The sequence below is a fragment of the Spea bombifrons genome, chromosome 3 (assembly GCF_027358695.1).
Source record: "Spea bombifrons isolate aSpeBom1 chromosome 3, aSpeBom1.2.pri, whole genome shotgun sequence".
Classification (NCBI taxonomy): domain Eukaryota; kingdom Metazoa; phylum Chordata; class Amphibia; order Anura; family Pelobatidae; genus Spea; species Spea bombifrons.
In genome coordinates, this window is record NC_071089.1 from 97,888,239 (window position 1) to 97,902,014 (window position 13,776).

The window sequence follows — 13,776 nt, forward strand, 5'->3', positions numbered from 1 at the left end:
GCTTTCTAATCAATGTTCTCAAAGTTACCGTGTATGCCAGTTGGACACCAGGGCCGGACTATGGTTAACTAACCGCTCTGGCACTTTAAGGCCAGTAGCCGCCAAATGAGGTAAATATGACAGTTGTTTTATATAGTCACACAGAGTGCAGCTGTACGGATCTAGTTGGTGGTTGCACTCTCCAGGACCTGATCTACCATGGGAATGCAGCCTTATCAACCACTAGCCCAGTTGGTATCTGCCCGGTGTACCAGATGGCCAGTCTGGGCCTGGTAGAAGCCATGAGTTTATGGTATAATAGAATCTTTGGCGTAGTGGGCATGTTTCTGTGAGTCAGCAGTAGTTTCCTGCAGCTGACTACCAGAGAAACTTGGTATTTTCTCTGATCATTTAAACTAATGTCATACCATTCAGTTAATAAGATAAATAATTGAAAAATAGGGTTTTTTAAACTGAGAATCGTGTTTTATGGGTGACCGTGCCTGTGATTTATAGGAACTGCCCTTTGGGTTGATCAAAAAAAATGCATAGTTTCTTTTAAATCTGCATGGCTTTTTCTTATAAGATGTACTCACATATAGACTGATTTTTGTGTCCAGGCTAGCATGTGTTAAGCACGATTACGCAGTGTGCAAGACAGCTAGCATTTAGTGTTTATATGTATTTTTAAGATTTAAAAACACAAATCTGAAAAGAGACACAATTACTCTTACAGCTTTACCTGGACATGTCCTTGCGGTTGCATGAAACCTCCCATTACCCCAAAAGAGCACAGGAGGTCCTGGGTATCTGCAGTTGTAACCAGAGCAGGAATGATGGTATGAAAGGGACGTTTTCCTGGAGCCAAACAGTTTGGGTGCCCAGGAGACAGGGAAAAGTTTCCTCCTCTGTTCTGTAGCAAGCAAATGAAATGGAGCCCAAGTAAAGCAGATATTCTAATAACGGTACTGATACAACAAAGCTTAGTTTCCTAAGTGTGTCCTGTTCCTGGAAGCCTGCGTTAGAAGAGGCATGCATGTCATTAATTGCAGCTGGCCTTAAAGTTGTTGTTCCACAACTTTTTTCTCTACTTTCCTAAATTTTTATATTACCGTATTTGCTCGATAATAAGACAAGGTTTTTTCCAGAGCAAATGCTCTGAAAAATACCCCTCGTCTTATAATCGAGGTCGTCTTATAATCAGACCTCATTCTGCTGGGGCCGTGCTGCTTACCCTGCTTTGGTCGCGAGCAGCGTCTCTGCTATTAGCAGCAGGAGAACAGGAAGCTAGCACAGTCCTCACATAACTCTACCTCCCCCCTCCTTCCTCTGGGGGCGGGACCAGAGAAGTTGCTCGCACAGCCGGGCCCCTGCAGAAGTCTGCGAGTGGGAGATCTGCAGTTCAGGTAAGGGGGTGGGGGAGGGTTTTTGAGTATGTGTGATTAATGGAATGAATGAGTATTTAAATGTTTGTGAATGAGTGTGTGTATGATAGCATGGATGTGTAAGGGGGTGGTGGTGGTAGCATGGCATAGGGAGGCTGTAATCACACTACTATCATCTCCAGGTTCCAGCATGTACTGGCTGCCTTGGCTTGATAGGAGTGTGATTGCTGTTAGCAGTTATATATATATATATATACCTCCAGAAATGCATTTTAACCCCCTATATGCCACTCAGCCCCATTATATACTTTTTAACCCCCTATATGCCAGAGTGGCATATAGGGGTATAAGGCATATCATGGGTCAGAGGGGCATATAGGGGGTTAAAAGGCATATCATGGGGCACAGTGGCATATAGGAAGGTATAAGACATTTCTGGAGGCAGAGTGGCATATAGAGGGTTAAAAGGCACATCATGGGGCAGAGTGGCAAATAGGGGGGTATAAGGCATTTCTGGGGGCAGAGTGGCAAGCCTAGGGGCAGATGTGCATAACTGGGGGGGGCAGGTTGGCAAATAAAAGGAAATAAAAAATATATTTTTCTCAATCATAGCTTTTATTAAATATAAAAATTAGTTTACACAAATTAATATTTACTAGTAAAACTTTTTTCCTATAGGGTCATCTTATATTCAGGCTTTTTGTTTTTTTCCTAAATTAATATTTTGATTTTGGGGGGTCGTCTTATAATCAGGGTCGTCTTATAATCGAGCAAATACGGTATTATGTACACCTATGCTATGCATCTTAAATAAACGTATTCCTTTTTCAAATATAGTTTTGCTGTATTTTATTGTTGAAAACATGTCAGCAGGACATCTTAATCTTGTCTGTCTTCGCTGCTCAGCCTGCCCATCTCTGCCATTACAGGAGCCATGTTAGCTTTAGGTCTTCTAATTTAAAGGGACCTCGCTCCCCACACTTATAACTCATCACTCCTCTAACCATTTCTCGTAAAACAAAAGTGATGGGAGCTTCTCAATCCCAGTCACAGTAACAGGCAATAAGAAGCTCTTATTATAGTCACATGCTGAAGTCAGTAAGAGCGGAAGGTGCATGGCCCTCTGCTTGTGCCAGGATCCCAGGTAGGAGCTTTTATCCACTGGTATAAAAGTCAGTGTGTCTACTTATGTGTACATAGTTATGTGGGTATGCTTGTGCATCTGTGTTTGTGTATACATATGCACATACATGCATTATACCTTTATGTGTCATATTATATATAGAAGGGAAGAAGCAATATATCCGATTCGAAGCCCGTGACGTACTGTATGCAAAGATTTATTTTCATACTTTCTTGTCTGACCGGCACTTGATAATGTTTGCACAGTAGAGACAATTAGCACTTGCAACTGTCATGCAGCTTTGTAAGAAGAAAACTATCTGGGACTTTCCAATTCCAAGCCTAATTGTGTTGATAAAAAAAATGAATTGAAAACTATAGAAAGTAGAGAAAGTTATCTTATGAAACAGCTAAAGCGTTTCAAAAAGCAAGCAGGGTGCTGGGCTGTATAGCTAGAGGCATTAGTAGCAGGAAGAAGGTGGTTCTGCCACTTTACAGATCTTTTTTCTATGAGCTCAGAATTTTAGGTGATGACTGAGTCCAGCGACTTTAAAATATCTGTCATGAGCCAGATCTGCCCCTAATCCTGGCTGGAGTAGGAAAATTGAAATACATTAAGGGATTTAACAAAGTACAGGAGGAAGAATGTTAGAACAAGAGGTCATAATTTTCAACTAGAGGGGCAGAGGTTTTGTAATGTATGGAAGATTTACTTTATTGAGAGGATGGTAGATAAATAAAGCAGCCTCCCATCAGAGGTGGTAAAGGAAGGAATTTAAACATGCATGGTATAGGCATAAAGCGATCCTGAATCTAAGACAAGGTCAAGCACTGATTAAAATGTAAGTCTTACAGTGGGAAAAATGGACAGACTAGATGGGGCAAATGGTTCTTCTCTTTTTTTCTATGACATATTACAAGGCTCCTTTAACAGTTTTCCCCAGGCTTCACTTTATCTTGATGCATCTGTGATTAAAAAGTGTCTTGATTACATTGTAAAATCTGCCCCGAGTATTTTTCCCTAATAAAATTTATCAGGGGAAAAAGAGGAGGGTATATTTCAAAGGGGGAAGTCAGTAGACTGAGGACATTTAAACATGCATGACTTCACCCTACCTTCAGACTCACCCTCTTCCCTTTAGCCTCGCCCTCAATTTGATTCCTGATTTAGGAGTCCTGATTTGGATGCCTAAAATGTTGTGGTAGTATGTGAATATAATACATGTTCAAACACTAAAATACCCAGACTCACACACTAAAATACCCACATACACACACACTAACATACCAAGACAAAGACACATGTTTACACACTAACATAACCAAATACACATGCTAACATACCCCGAGATACATGTTCACACACCAAAATAACCAGACACACACACTATCGTACCCCGACACACTTTCACTAACATCCACAGACACACTTTCACTAACATATCCAGACACATGTTTACACACTAACATACACAGATATACATGCTAACATACCCATACACCCATTATAACATACCCAAAGACACATGTTCACATATTAACATACCCGATCACCCATTCTAACATACCTAATTAGACAAACATACAGGCAGACACACATGCATAAACTAACATACATCCCCACACAGACATAGCATACATATCTAGACACAAAATAACACACACACATGCACTAAAATACACAGGCAAACACACATGCATACGCAGACACACATACATGCCCGGGCAGGCACACACACTAACATGCATTCTCAGGCAGGCACTAAGATACATACACATACACTAACATACCCAGGCAGACCTCCACTAACATATCCAGACACATATACATACACACATGCATTTACTAACATACATACCCAAACAGACACTAACATACATACCCAGACACACACTACAATACACAGGCAGACACACACAGATATACCCAAACACACATACATACCCAGGCAGAGACACGGTAACATACTAAGGCAGACACTAACATAGGTTACCAGACAGACACTAACACACATGCAGTTTGCATACCCTGCAAAGCCTCAGTCTGTGCAGCTTGCCCTGCAATGTGGAAGTCGGGGAGATAAACAGGTAAGTCCCTACTCCTGGAGCATGCCTCCGTCTATCACGGCAACCTGACTGAACCAACAACAATGAGCAACTTATTGTGAAGGGATATTCATGCAGATCCTGAAAACACAGGGTTTAAATGGATGCTTCCATGTTGTACATATAAGGCGGGTTTTGAATTTTAGTACGTAAACACAACTACATAGGTTGAATGTACTGATTGCAGGATGCAGGATTGAAAAAAGTTCTAGATGGACTAGGTTAGCTCAGAGAGTTTGTGCACGTGGTGATAGGGAGTGCAAAGAGACATCAGAGACTAGAAAGTGCACATAAGCTAACAACTGGTATTGTTCCTTATCATGTTTAACATTGCAAACTGTATCAATATACCTACTGCTGAAAAAGGCACATGGTTGGTATATCTCAAGGTCACTGTACAGATATACATATTTAGCACCGAAATACTTTGATCCCAGTGCTTCACTGAACACCGCAAATTACCAACGGAGGATAACTATTCAGGGGAGCAAACAGTGAGAGCGGTGAGTGCAACCCCAAGGTCAGTAGACTGGAAAACTATTTTGAATGTCTTGGAAGTTAAGGGGATAAAGGAGCTTAGAAAGCAGTCAACAAACTCTTTCTTCGCTCAGCCAGTGTTGCTGAAATCTCAATATTAAGGCATTTAGCAACACAAAAAAACTTGTGTGTGATCGCTCTCCAGAGCATAAAAAGCGCCATATTGGAAGGCAGCGTGCCTTTCCCGAGATAGCGGCGCCCTTCTGTTGGCATTAACCAATGACAGTAAAAAAGTTCCAAGGTAGTCTGTCCAGACTCTCCTGAGACCTCTGAACTCCCCCTGCAGGCTGATCACAGAAAGTGTGATCAGCAATGCAGGGCAATGGATCCCTGTAAATATAAAATTATATAAATAGTAAAAAAAATACATAAAAATTTTATAAAGATTTAAAATGTGTAAAGATTCTAGTGATGTCACCATGACATCATAAAGAGAGCCATCCAGTTCCAAGAAAATCTCAAAGAAATGTAAAAATAAAAGGGTGCCCAAACACCCAGTGCCCCTCCCTCTAGAAATATATATTTTTAAAAACCCTTTCTTGCCCCCAATTTTCCACCCTTATAAAATAGAAATACGGTACTTGAACTAATTGCCCTATAACTTGCAAAAAAACCCTTGTGTTTCTAAACTCAGGATATTTTTTATAATAAATTAAATAATATAATCAAAATAAAGGTATCTAAAGAAAGCCATTATTGTCCTAAAAAGATATATATATATATATATATATATATATATATATATATATATATATATATATATATATATATATATACACATATACAGACAAAACACAGAAATGTTCAAACGGCCATTGTCACGAAGGGTACAAATTTAAAAACACAGTGCGGTCACAAAGGGGTTAAGTACATGAAGTAATAAATAACAAGAAATGGGAAAACATTACCTGCAAAGTAAATCCACAGTTTTTTGGCACTAGTCCTGTACCAAAACCCATGTAATTACTGTTTATAAAGGAGCAGGCATTTCCCTGGGAATCCGCCACGGTGAAATAAACAGTATCTTTCCCAGCTTCAAAGGGGTTCCCGTGACTGCTGTTACCAGATGCCCTGAATCAAACAGAAATTCATGACAATGAAAAACATTACATATTTCTCCATTATCTGTGATACTTTATTGTTGTGATGTTTTTATTTAAAAACACCAAAAATGTAAAACGTGGCCGTTTGTTATTGAGTTACTTATTGAACATTATCTACCGTATGTCTATCAACTAGTATGTAATTCATTCAGGCTTATTAAATCACATGAAACCCTTTGTTGACCCACATGCCATGTCTTTTTTTTTTTTTTTTTTTACATGTCAGATGCCACTCGACCCTATTACACCATTTGTGCAATGAATGCCATTTAAACAAGCCAGTAAGATCCAGCGGCTGCGGTGGGCTACTAGGGGGCACTGGTGTTCAGCTCTAATACTGTTTGGCACAGTATTATTCTTAAATAAAGGATGAGTAAAGGCTGACAGCAGGCAGAGCTGGTTCCAAAGTCTGTAGTCCACTTATAGCTAGATAATTTCCATGGTACACCTTAGTGAAAAGCTTGGGTAATGTGCAGCCCAGCCAGCTAAGTTAAATAAACACTGTTATCTAAAATACACAAAGCAGTCTAACACACACTGGTACCGGGACACCCTGCTGTGGTCTTGAAGTCATCCTTCATCCATAAAAATGAAGCTCTAAAGGGCAGGAACTAGCACAAATATCACGTGCTTTGGGTTTACATTTTAGGATTGAGTCACACTAATCATAGTAATTCCGACTGAGATCAAGACTTAATATAGAACTACATGAGAATAATTACAAATACGAGCTTGTCTCTGGAACAGTATATTTTTAACACATTACATTTATTTATATAGTTCCAGCAGATTCTATAGCGCTGTTACCAGGGCCGGCCCAAGACTTAATGCCGCCTGGGGCGAAGTTTAAAATGACGCCGGGGGGGGGGGAGGCGCGTCATTTTAAACTTCCCCCTTTGTACTTACCTTGAAACAGTCCTGCGGCGAGTCTACCTGCTCTGCCACGGTGCCGGCTTGTAATGCTGAGCGCCGGAAATTGACGTCACTTCCGGCGCTCAGCATTACAAGCCGGCACCGAGACCGAGCTAGAGGGCTCGCAGAGGAGAGAGAGGGGGGCTGAGCGGGTAAGCGAAAACCACTCGGCGCCCCTCTCTCTCCTCCGCTTCAAAAAAAAAAGCGCTTGGCAAAGTGCCGCCCCTTCAAAAGTGCCGCCTGGGGCAATTGCCCCACTCGGCTCCATTGTAGGGCCGGCCCTGGCTGTTACTGCAGACAATTTAAACTGAGAGTAGCATTAACACTCATCAAAACATATACTGGTACAGAAGGAGAAGAGGTCCCTGCTCTTGCGTGCTTATTCTCCATGACACTGACCAGTCATTGCCATTTGTTAAAATCACTGTTAAAAAAATAATACAGAAAATAAATGGTGCTTATTTTAGCAATGTGAAATAATTCAATGAGGTATGTTTGTTTCGAGTAAGACTGTACCAGTTGTATCGTTGGTAACCTACTACACAAAGGATCTCACCAGCAGATTTAACGTGGGAGGGCAGTTCCCATAAACATAGCAACCAGGTCAAACCACCGTGCGATGAAAGTCAAAATAATCATTTACTTTGCAAGCCATGTGCAAGTACAATGTACGCTGAATCGGATAAAAAGCTTTTTGCAAAATATCGCTTTATGACAAGGCGGACCAAGATTTATGGGGCCAGGTGCAAGATCATTTGTAGGGCCCTGTGTTTTTCTTATCAAGCAGAATAACACAGTAAATAAAAAAAGACAAAAATATTGCAACATTGTTTTAGCTTTTAGTTAAAAAAAAAAAAAAATATATATATATATATATATATATATATATATATATATATATATATATATATATATATATATATAGACAAAATAGTCGGCCAGCTGCACTATGACTGACTAGGCCCTGCCCTGCATGACTGACGACAAAGCCTTTTATTTGTATAGAGATACATATTCTTCCACATGCACTATATAGACAAAAGCTTCTCCCAATACTCCTCAAAAAATGAACACAAGCTCTATAAACTGTGTGAATGCCCCTGGGCTGCTTGGGTTCCTCCCAGAGTACATCCCGAACCTCTCTCTTCCAAAACATTCACATGCTTTCTGCTGTGTTAGGAAAAGAAATCTTGGCAAGAGGCCTCGATGGAAGCTGTATCCACATGTCAGAGCAGCAATGCTGCTTCTTTCTCAAATAGAACACTGAAATCAAGCCACTCTGAGAGAACAGTAATGTATTTATGGTTTTATTTACTGCAGTTGACAGGTGGGAGATGTACAGGACCCAATTTTAGACAAGGGTTTTCAAGGGGCACGTCATGAAAAGTAAAGTGCACATGATGGCTAAAGTGTCCTTTAAACCATTACCTTGGCGGAAAACACAATAAAAACAGAAATGAATCACCATTAAAATATTGAAAAAAGTATTTTACCTTTGTAGGTCAATGAGATGGGCTTGTTTTTTAGAGTAAGCCTTATTGAGTAATTCAGCCGTTGGTATGGGAGAAAAACAAGGGTCTGTGCAGAACCACTGACAATCAGAGATACATAATTTCAGAGCCTCCACTAACAGATGGATGTAGTCGGAAGTGTTGTGACCCATGTCTGTAAATGAGAAAGGCGAGAGAGAACCCATTCTTTTGTTTTTCATGGACTAAATGTGGAAAAATACTTTACTACTTGTACTTAAGAATAATGGCTAATTTAGCAGAATTGTTCTGACTAGTCTACAATGTAAAATGCCACAGAATCAACCAAGGAAAGCGAAAGTTTAAAAAAAATGAAATCACACATTAGTTTACTGTTTCCAAACCAAATATGCCTAATTAGATTCAGATAAGATCGTTTTGTCAACATCACTGAACTGAACTATGGGAAGCTTGATTTTCTCCATTTTTCCCCAATAATTGTTCCTAATGGATCAATTTCAATGTCAAAATTATCTACAAATATGTATAGCTTTGATACCTTTTATATGAAAGTTTTCAAGGATATTCAGTGTCATCAGAACAATAATGCCTTGACCATTTGGTGGCAGTTCCCAAACATTTATATCCTGGGAAGAGAAAAAAAGACAGCAATATACTGTATAATTTGACATGATCACCATCTATGTTGGAATGCAATATTTGGTGATATTTTACCTGTATTTAGTACTACAGTGAACAGAATCAGAATAAAATGTCAATTATGTGATTACAGCTTGTTACAACATCTAGAGGTTGGTTGTTGGTAGACATTCAGCAGTATTCCATTGCACAACTCCAGGACAATGACATCTGACATTTTACAACAATCTGTGGCTATATAGTTAACTGAGTCATGCATTAGAAAATCGAAGTATGATCACATGAAAACCTATATATTTCTTCTTAGCACCCTCATGATATTGCTGCACCTCTAAATCTTCACTAACAGAAATGAGGCAAGACAATTAAAGTTAATTTTTATTCAATAACAACAATAATCTACTAGAGATATCTAGTTGACTAACATGAATAAAGCATTATATTAGAATATAGCATATTAAGACATCTACCTAATACACACAGCCTCAAAATAGGTGACATTTAATTGTAGGGTTACTAATAAACAGCGTAGGGACATTTGAGACAGGACTCTCAACCATTACAATACTTTCATATTAACTTCATTACTAAGGGTTTATTATCCAACAGATCCCAGAGCTTTGGGGGATTGTTACCATACACCGATCAGCCATCACATTATGACCACCTGCCTAATATTGTGTAGGTATTCCTTTTGTCACCAAAACGGCCCCCCCAGTCGAGGCATGGACTCCACTAGACTTCTGAAGGTGTGCTGTGGTATCTGGCACCACGATGTTAGCAGCAGATCCTTGTCCTGTAAGTCCTGTAAGTTGCTAGGTGGGGCCTCCATGAATCGGACTTGTTTGTCCAGCAGATCCCACAGATGCTTGTTTGGATTGAGATCTGAGCAATTGGGATGCCAAGTCAACACCTTGAACTCGTTGTTGTGTTCCTTAAATAACAACAACAAGCAACATCCACATGAATGGCTGGACCCAGGGTTTCCCACCAGAATATTGCATAACACTGCCTCCGCCGGCTTGCCTTCATCCCATAGTGCATCCCGGTGCCATATGTTCCCCAAGTAATTGACGCACATGCGCCTGGCTATCCACCTAACGTAAAATAAAGCGTGATTCATCAGACCAGGCCACCATCTTGCATTGCTCCGTGGTCCAATTGTTATACTCACATTCTCACTGTAGGCACTTTCAGCAGTGTACAGGGGTCATGGGCACTCTGACTGGCCTGAGCCCCATACGCAACAAACCGCGATAGAAAGGTGTCAAAACACACAGTGCATCAGGACCAGTATTAACTTTTTCAGCAATTTGAGCTACAGTAGCTTGTCTGTTGGATTTGACAACACGGGCCAGCCTTCACCCCCAATGTGCATCAATGAGCCTTGGCCGTCCATGACCCTGTTGCCGGTTCATTGCTTTTCCTTCCTTGGAACACTGGTACTGACCACTGCAGACAGGGAACACCCCATAAGTTTGGCAGTTTTGGAGATGCTTTGACCTTGTCTTCTAGGCATCAAAATGTGTCCCTTGTCAAAGTCGCTCAGATCTTGCTTATTTTTCCTGCTTCTAAGACATCAACTTTGAGGACTAAATTTTCACTTGCTGCCTAATATATCCCACACACTGACAGGTGCCCTCATAACAAGATTATCAGTGTCAGTGGTCATAGTGTTATGGTTGATATCTTGTGATGTCTCTATAGTCCAAGCAAGAACACAAGGCTGATGGAAGTCACTGGTGACAAATGATATGCGGGAGAGAAGGGGAGAGAGAGAGGGGCGCCGAGTGGTTACACATGAAAAAGTTTTTAGCAACAGCTTGGCCCCCTTTGTCTCCTCTGCTCCCTACTGCTGCCTTGACTGCGGTGGTGGGAGCGCGAGTAGGGCGAGGAGAGGGGGGTATATAGTGAGTAGGGGGAGGACAGGGGGTAGATAGTGAGTAGTTGGGGAGAGGAGGTAGATAGGGTTATAAAGCATATTAGGGGGGACCTTAAAATGGCTATTGGTTTTCTGAAAGATACCAAAAATGTTAAAATACATGTACTCCTGTTCATTAGATAAAATACTGTTTAACCATTCCACTAATATGTATTTTTTCTTTAAAATATATTTTTCTTTAAAATAGCACCAAACTTTAAGGGTGCGGCTTATAATTGGGTGCGGCCTATATGCGAGCCAATAAGGTATTTTTGGCTGTTGGATACATTCTTTTTTTTTGGGTGTCTAATCTAATGTGTCTTTAAAAAGGTACCTAAAAGCTTAAACTTGTTTTTATAGAACAGCCTCAATATATGTAAGGTATTTCTGAATTGCTTAGTGTTACAGTAAAATATTAAGAAAACTAATACTATATGACTAATATATATTTCATTTATACCCAACACTGCAACGTGGAAATAGAATTTTAGGGATAAGACCTTATACCTAACGATGCAAGAATGATCCATGGGATACTGCCAAAGATACTGCTTGGGTTATAATAATCTTAGATATTGTTCATTTTTTCTAGTGCCCTGTTATTATATATATACTCCTGGTGAAAACTTGTTCCCTGGTAAATTGTTTTAATGTGAAACTAAGAGACTTAATAATATAGGCGTGTCTCCCAAATTATTACCTTGGTTCTGACATTACAATTTTAGATCTAGATGTGATACTCTGACTCACGTCATGTGTACGTAAATCAATACCTTGATCATGCGTGTTCTATTCACAGTAAGCTGTGGTTATGGAAAGAGTTTCCAGTGAATTCATTATGACCACAACATCTTTGCTACATTCCCATTCGATGTTGCTCAATGGGTGCTTGACCGCCCTGTCGGTGGAGAGGCTTGCGTGGAACAGATGCAGGCATTAGGTGTGGTTTAAGGAGTGTGGAATAAATAATATTGGCAGCAGAACAGGAGAAGGGTGTGATTTCAGCTTACATAAGGTTTTAAAAGTACACAAGACAATTCTACACTGAAGCGTGAACATCCTGTAAATAAAAATGGAAATGTCTGGTATGGAAAGTTTTGGTGCATTCAAATAGAACTGTTAAAAATAAAATCCTAGTAATTCATAAGATTCTGAAGAGCCAACTCCATGTTCAGACTAGCAGAAAGTAAATGTCAAACTTGGCTTGTATTGGCATAACAGAGAAGGTGTGCTGCTTGAGACAGGGTGGAGAGCAGGTCATATCGAAAAGCATTAGTGAACAGTATGACAAAGACAGAACATGCTGGAAGGTACACATGACTATGTACAAAGCTATTTTTCTACAGATAGATATATTTTGTAGTATAGTTATTTTCACATGAAAACCTTGGGGGTTCTTCAACGTCTGTTGTTAAAGGAGTCGATAGATAATAGAAACATACATAAATTATTGGGGTACATGCAACTCTGCTACTGGTCACATACATTCCCAATGTCTTGCCTCTCACCCCAGACTCCTGGAACTGTCAAAAAAGATAGCGATGAGGGTTCATCACCTACCGCACTCTGCCTCATCGATGCCTGTAATAAAACATGGCAGTAGTGTGCTTCTTTCTTATTTATGTGGTCAAATACATTTTAAATCAGTTAGCATGTTCTATCTGCTCAATCCCAGATCCTCATAAACTCTCCTTGGTGGTGGTATAGGACACCTAACCCTCCCTTCACTGCATCTACATAGACAGTCCTGCTAGCTGCTAGTGATGCCAAGGTGCACAAGAGACTTACAGCATCTCAGCTTTTGTAGCAATGTTTGGTGATTTTCCACTTCTTTATATCTTTATCTGGATGTCTGCCCCTTATAAAAATCGTAATTAAAATACACAATGATGTATAAAAACGACAACTTTATTCTATAATTGAAATCTATATTCCAGGCAACACCAATGAAAAATGCATTTCTTGCTACATATATCGGCTATGGTATATATGTATGGCATTTTTGGTCTCTGAAATATACAGAATGGAGGAAGCAAAAGAAACAATATATGAATATTGTGTTACCGTCCTGTAGGTGGTGCATATAGGATGCACTTCCTCAGTCACATGGCTGGCCAAGTCCTCTAATTCCATAACCCCACCATTGTCCTTCACAACTTGTACAATGGCTTCAGCAATCCGACCCTTATAGAATCCTTCCTTACCGAATTTAGACAAGACCTGCAACATTATGAAGCGAGAACACAGTTACCGGCTCTTCGTCAGCCATTAAATAAAACCGAATTGTATTTAGTATTTTAATGTGATATTAATGGACGAATCCGTATTTGAATTTCTACAGTCAAGATTACGTTCCAAATTCTGTTAAATCTGATTTGCAATGGATTTTATTTCTTCTGCTAATTTGGGAAATTAGATAATGTGTTCCTTTTCGTAAAATCAGCATCAGGCAGTTTGAAAGACACACAAGCTAAATTAAAGCTTGCAGTTGAGCTAGCCACACATAGCTCTTCAAAAGAAGCATTTATTTAATGTGTTTCATGGATTGAATATCATTCTTATTGCTGACATTGTGGCACGGC

General features: G+C 39.9%; 1 protein-coding gene across 2 annotated transcripts in view; it reads right to left on the reverse strand.

The window, feature by feature from the left end:
- LOC128483863 (glutathione hydrolase-like YwrD proenzyme) overlaps positions 1-13,776 on the reverse strand; it is a 34,632-nt gene that overhangs the window by 2,517 nt on the left and 18,339 nt on the right. For both annotated transcript variants that reach the window (XM_053460168.1, XM_053460166.1), the window contains exons 6-10: positions 13,259-13,414; positions 9,173-9,260; positions 8,638-8,809; positions 6,038-6,200; positions 722-892 (exon numbers count right to left, since the gene is read on the reverse strand). In XM_053460168.1, coding sequence (XP_053316143.1) covers positions 722-892; positions 6,038-6,200; positions 8,638-8,809; positions 9,173-9,260; positions 13,259-13,414 — 750 coding nt within the window. The remainder of the gene's footprint in view (positions 1-721; positions 893-6,037; positions 6,201-8,637; positions 8,810-9,172; positions 9,261-13,258; positions 13,415-13,776) is intronic.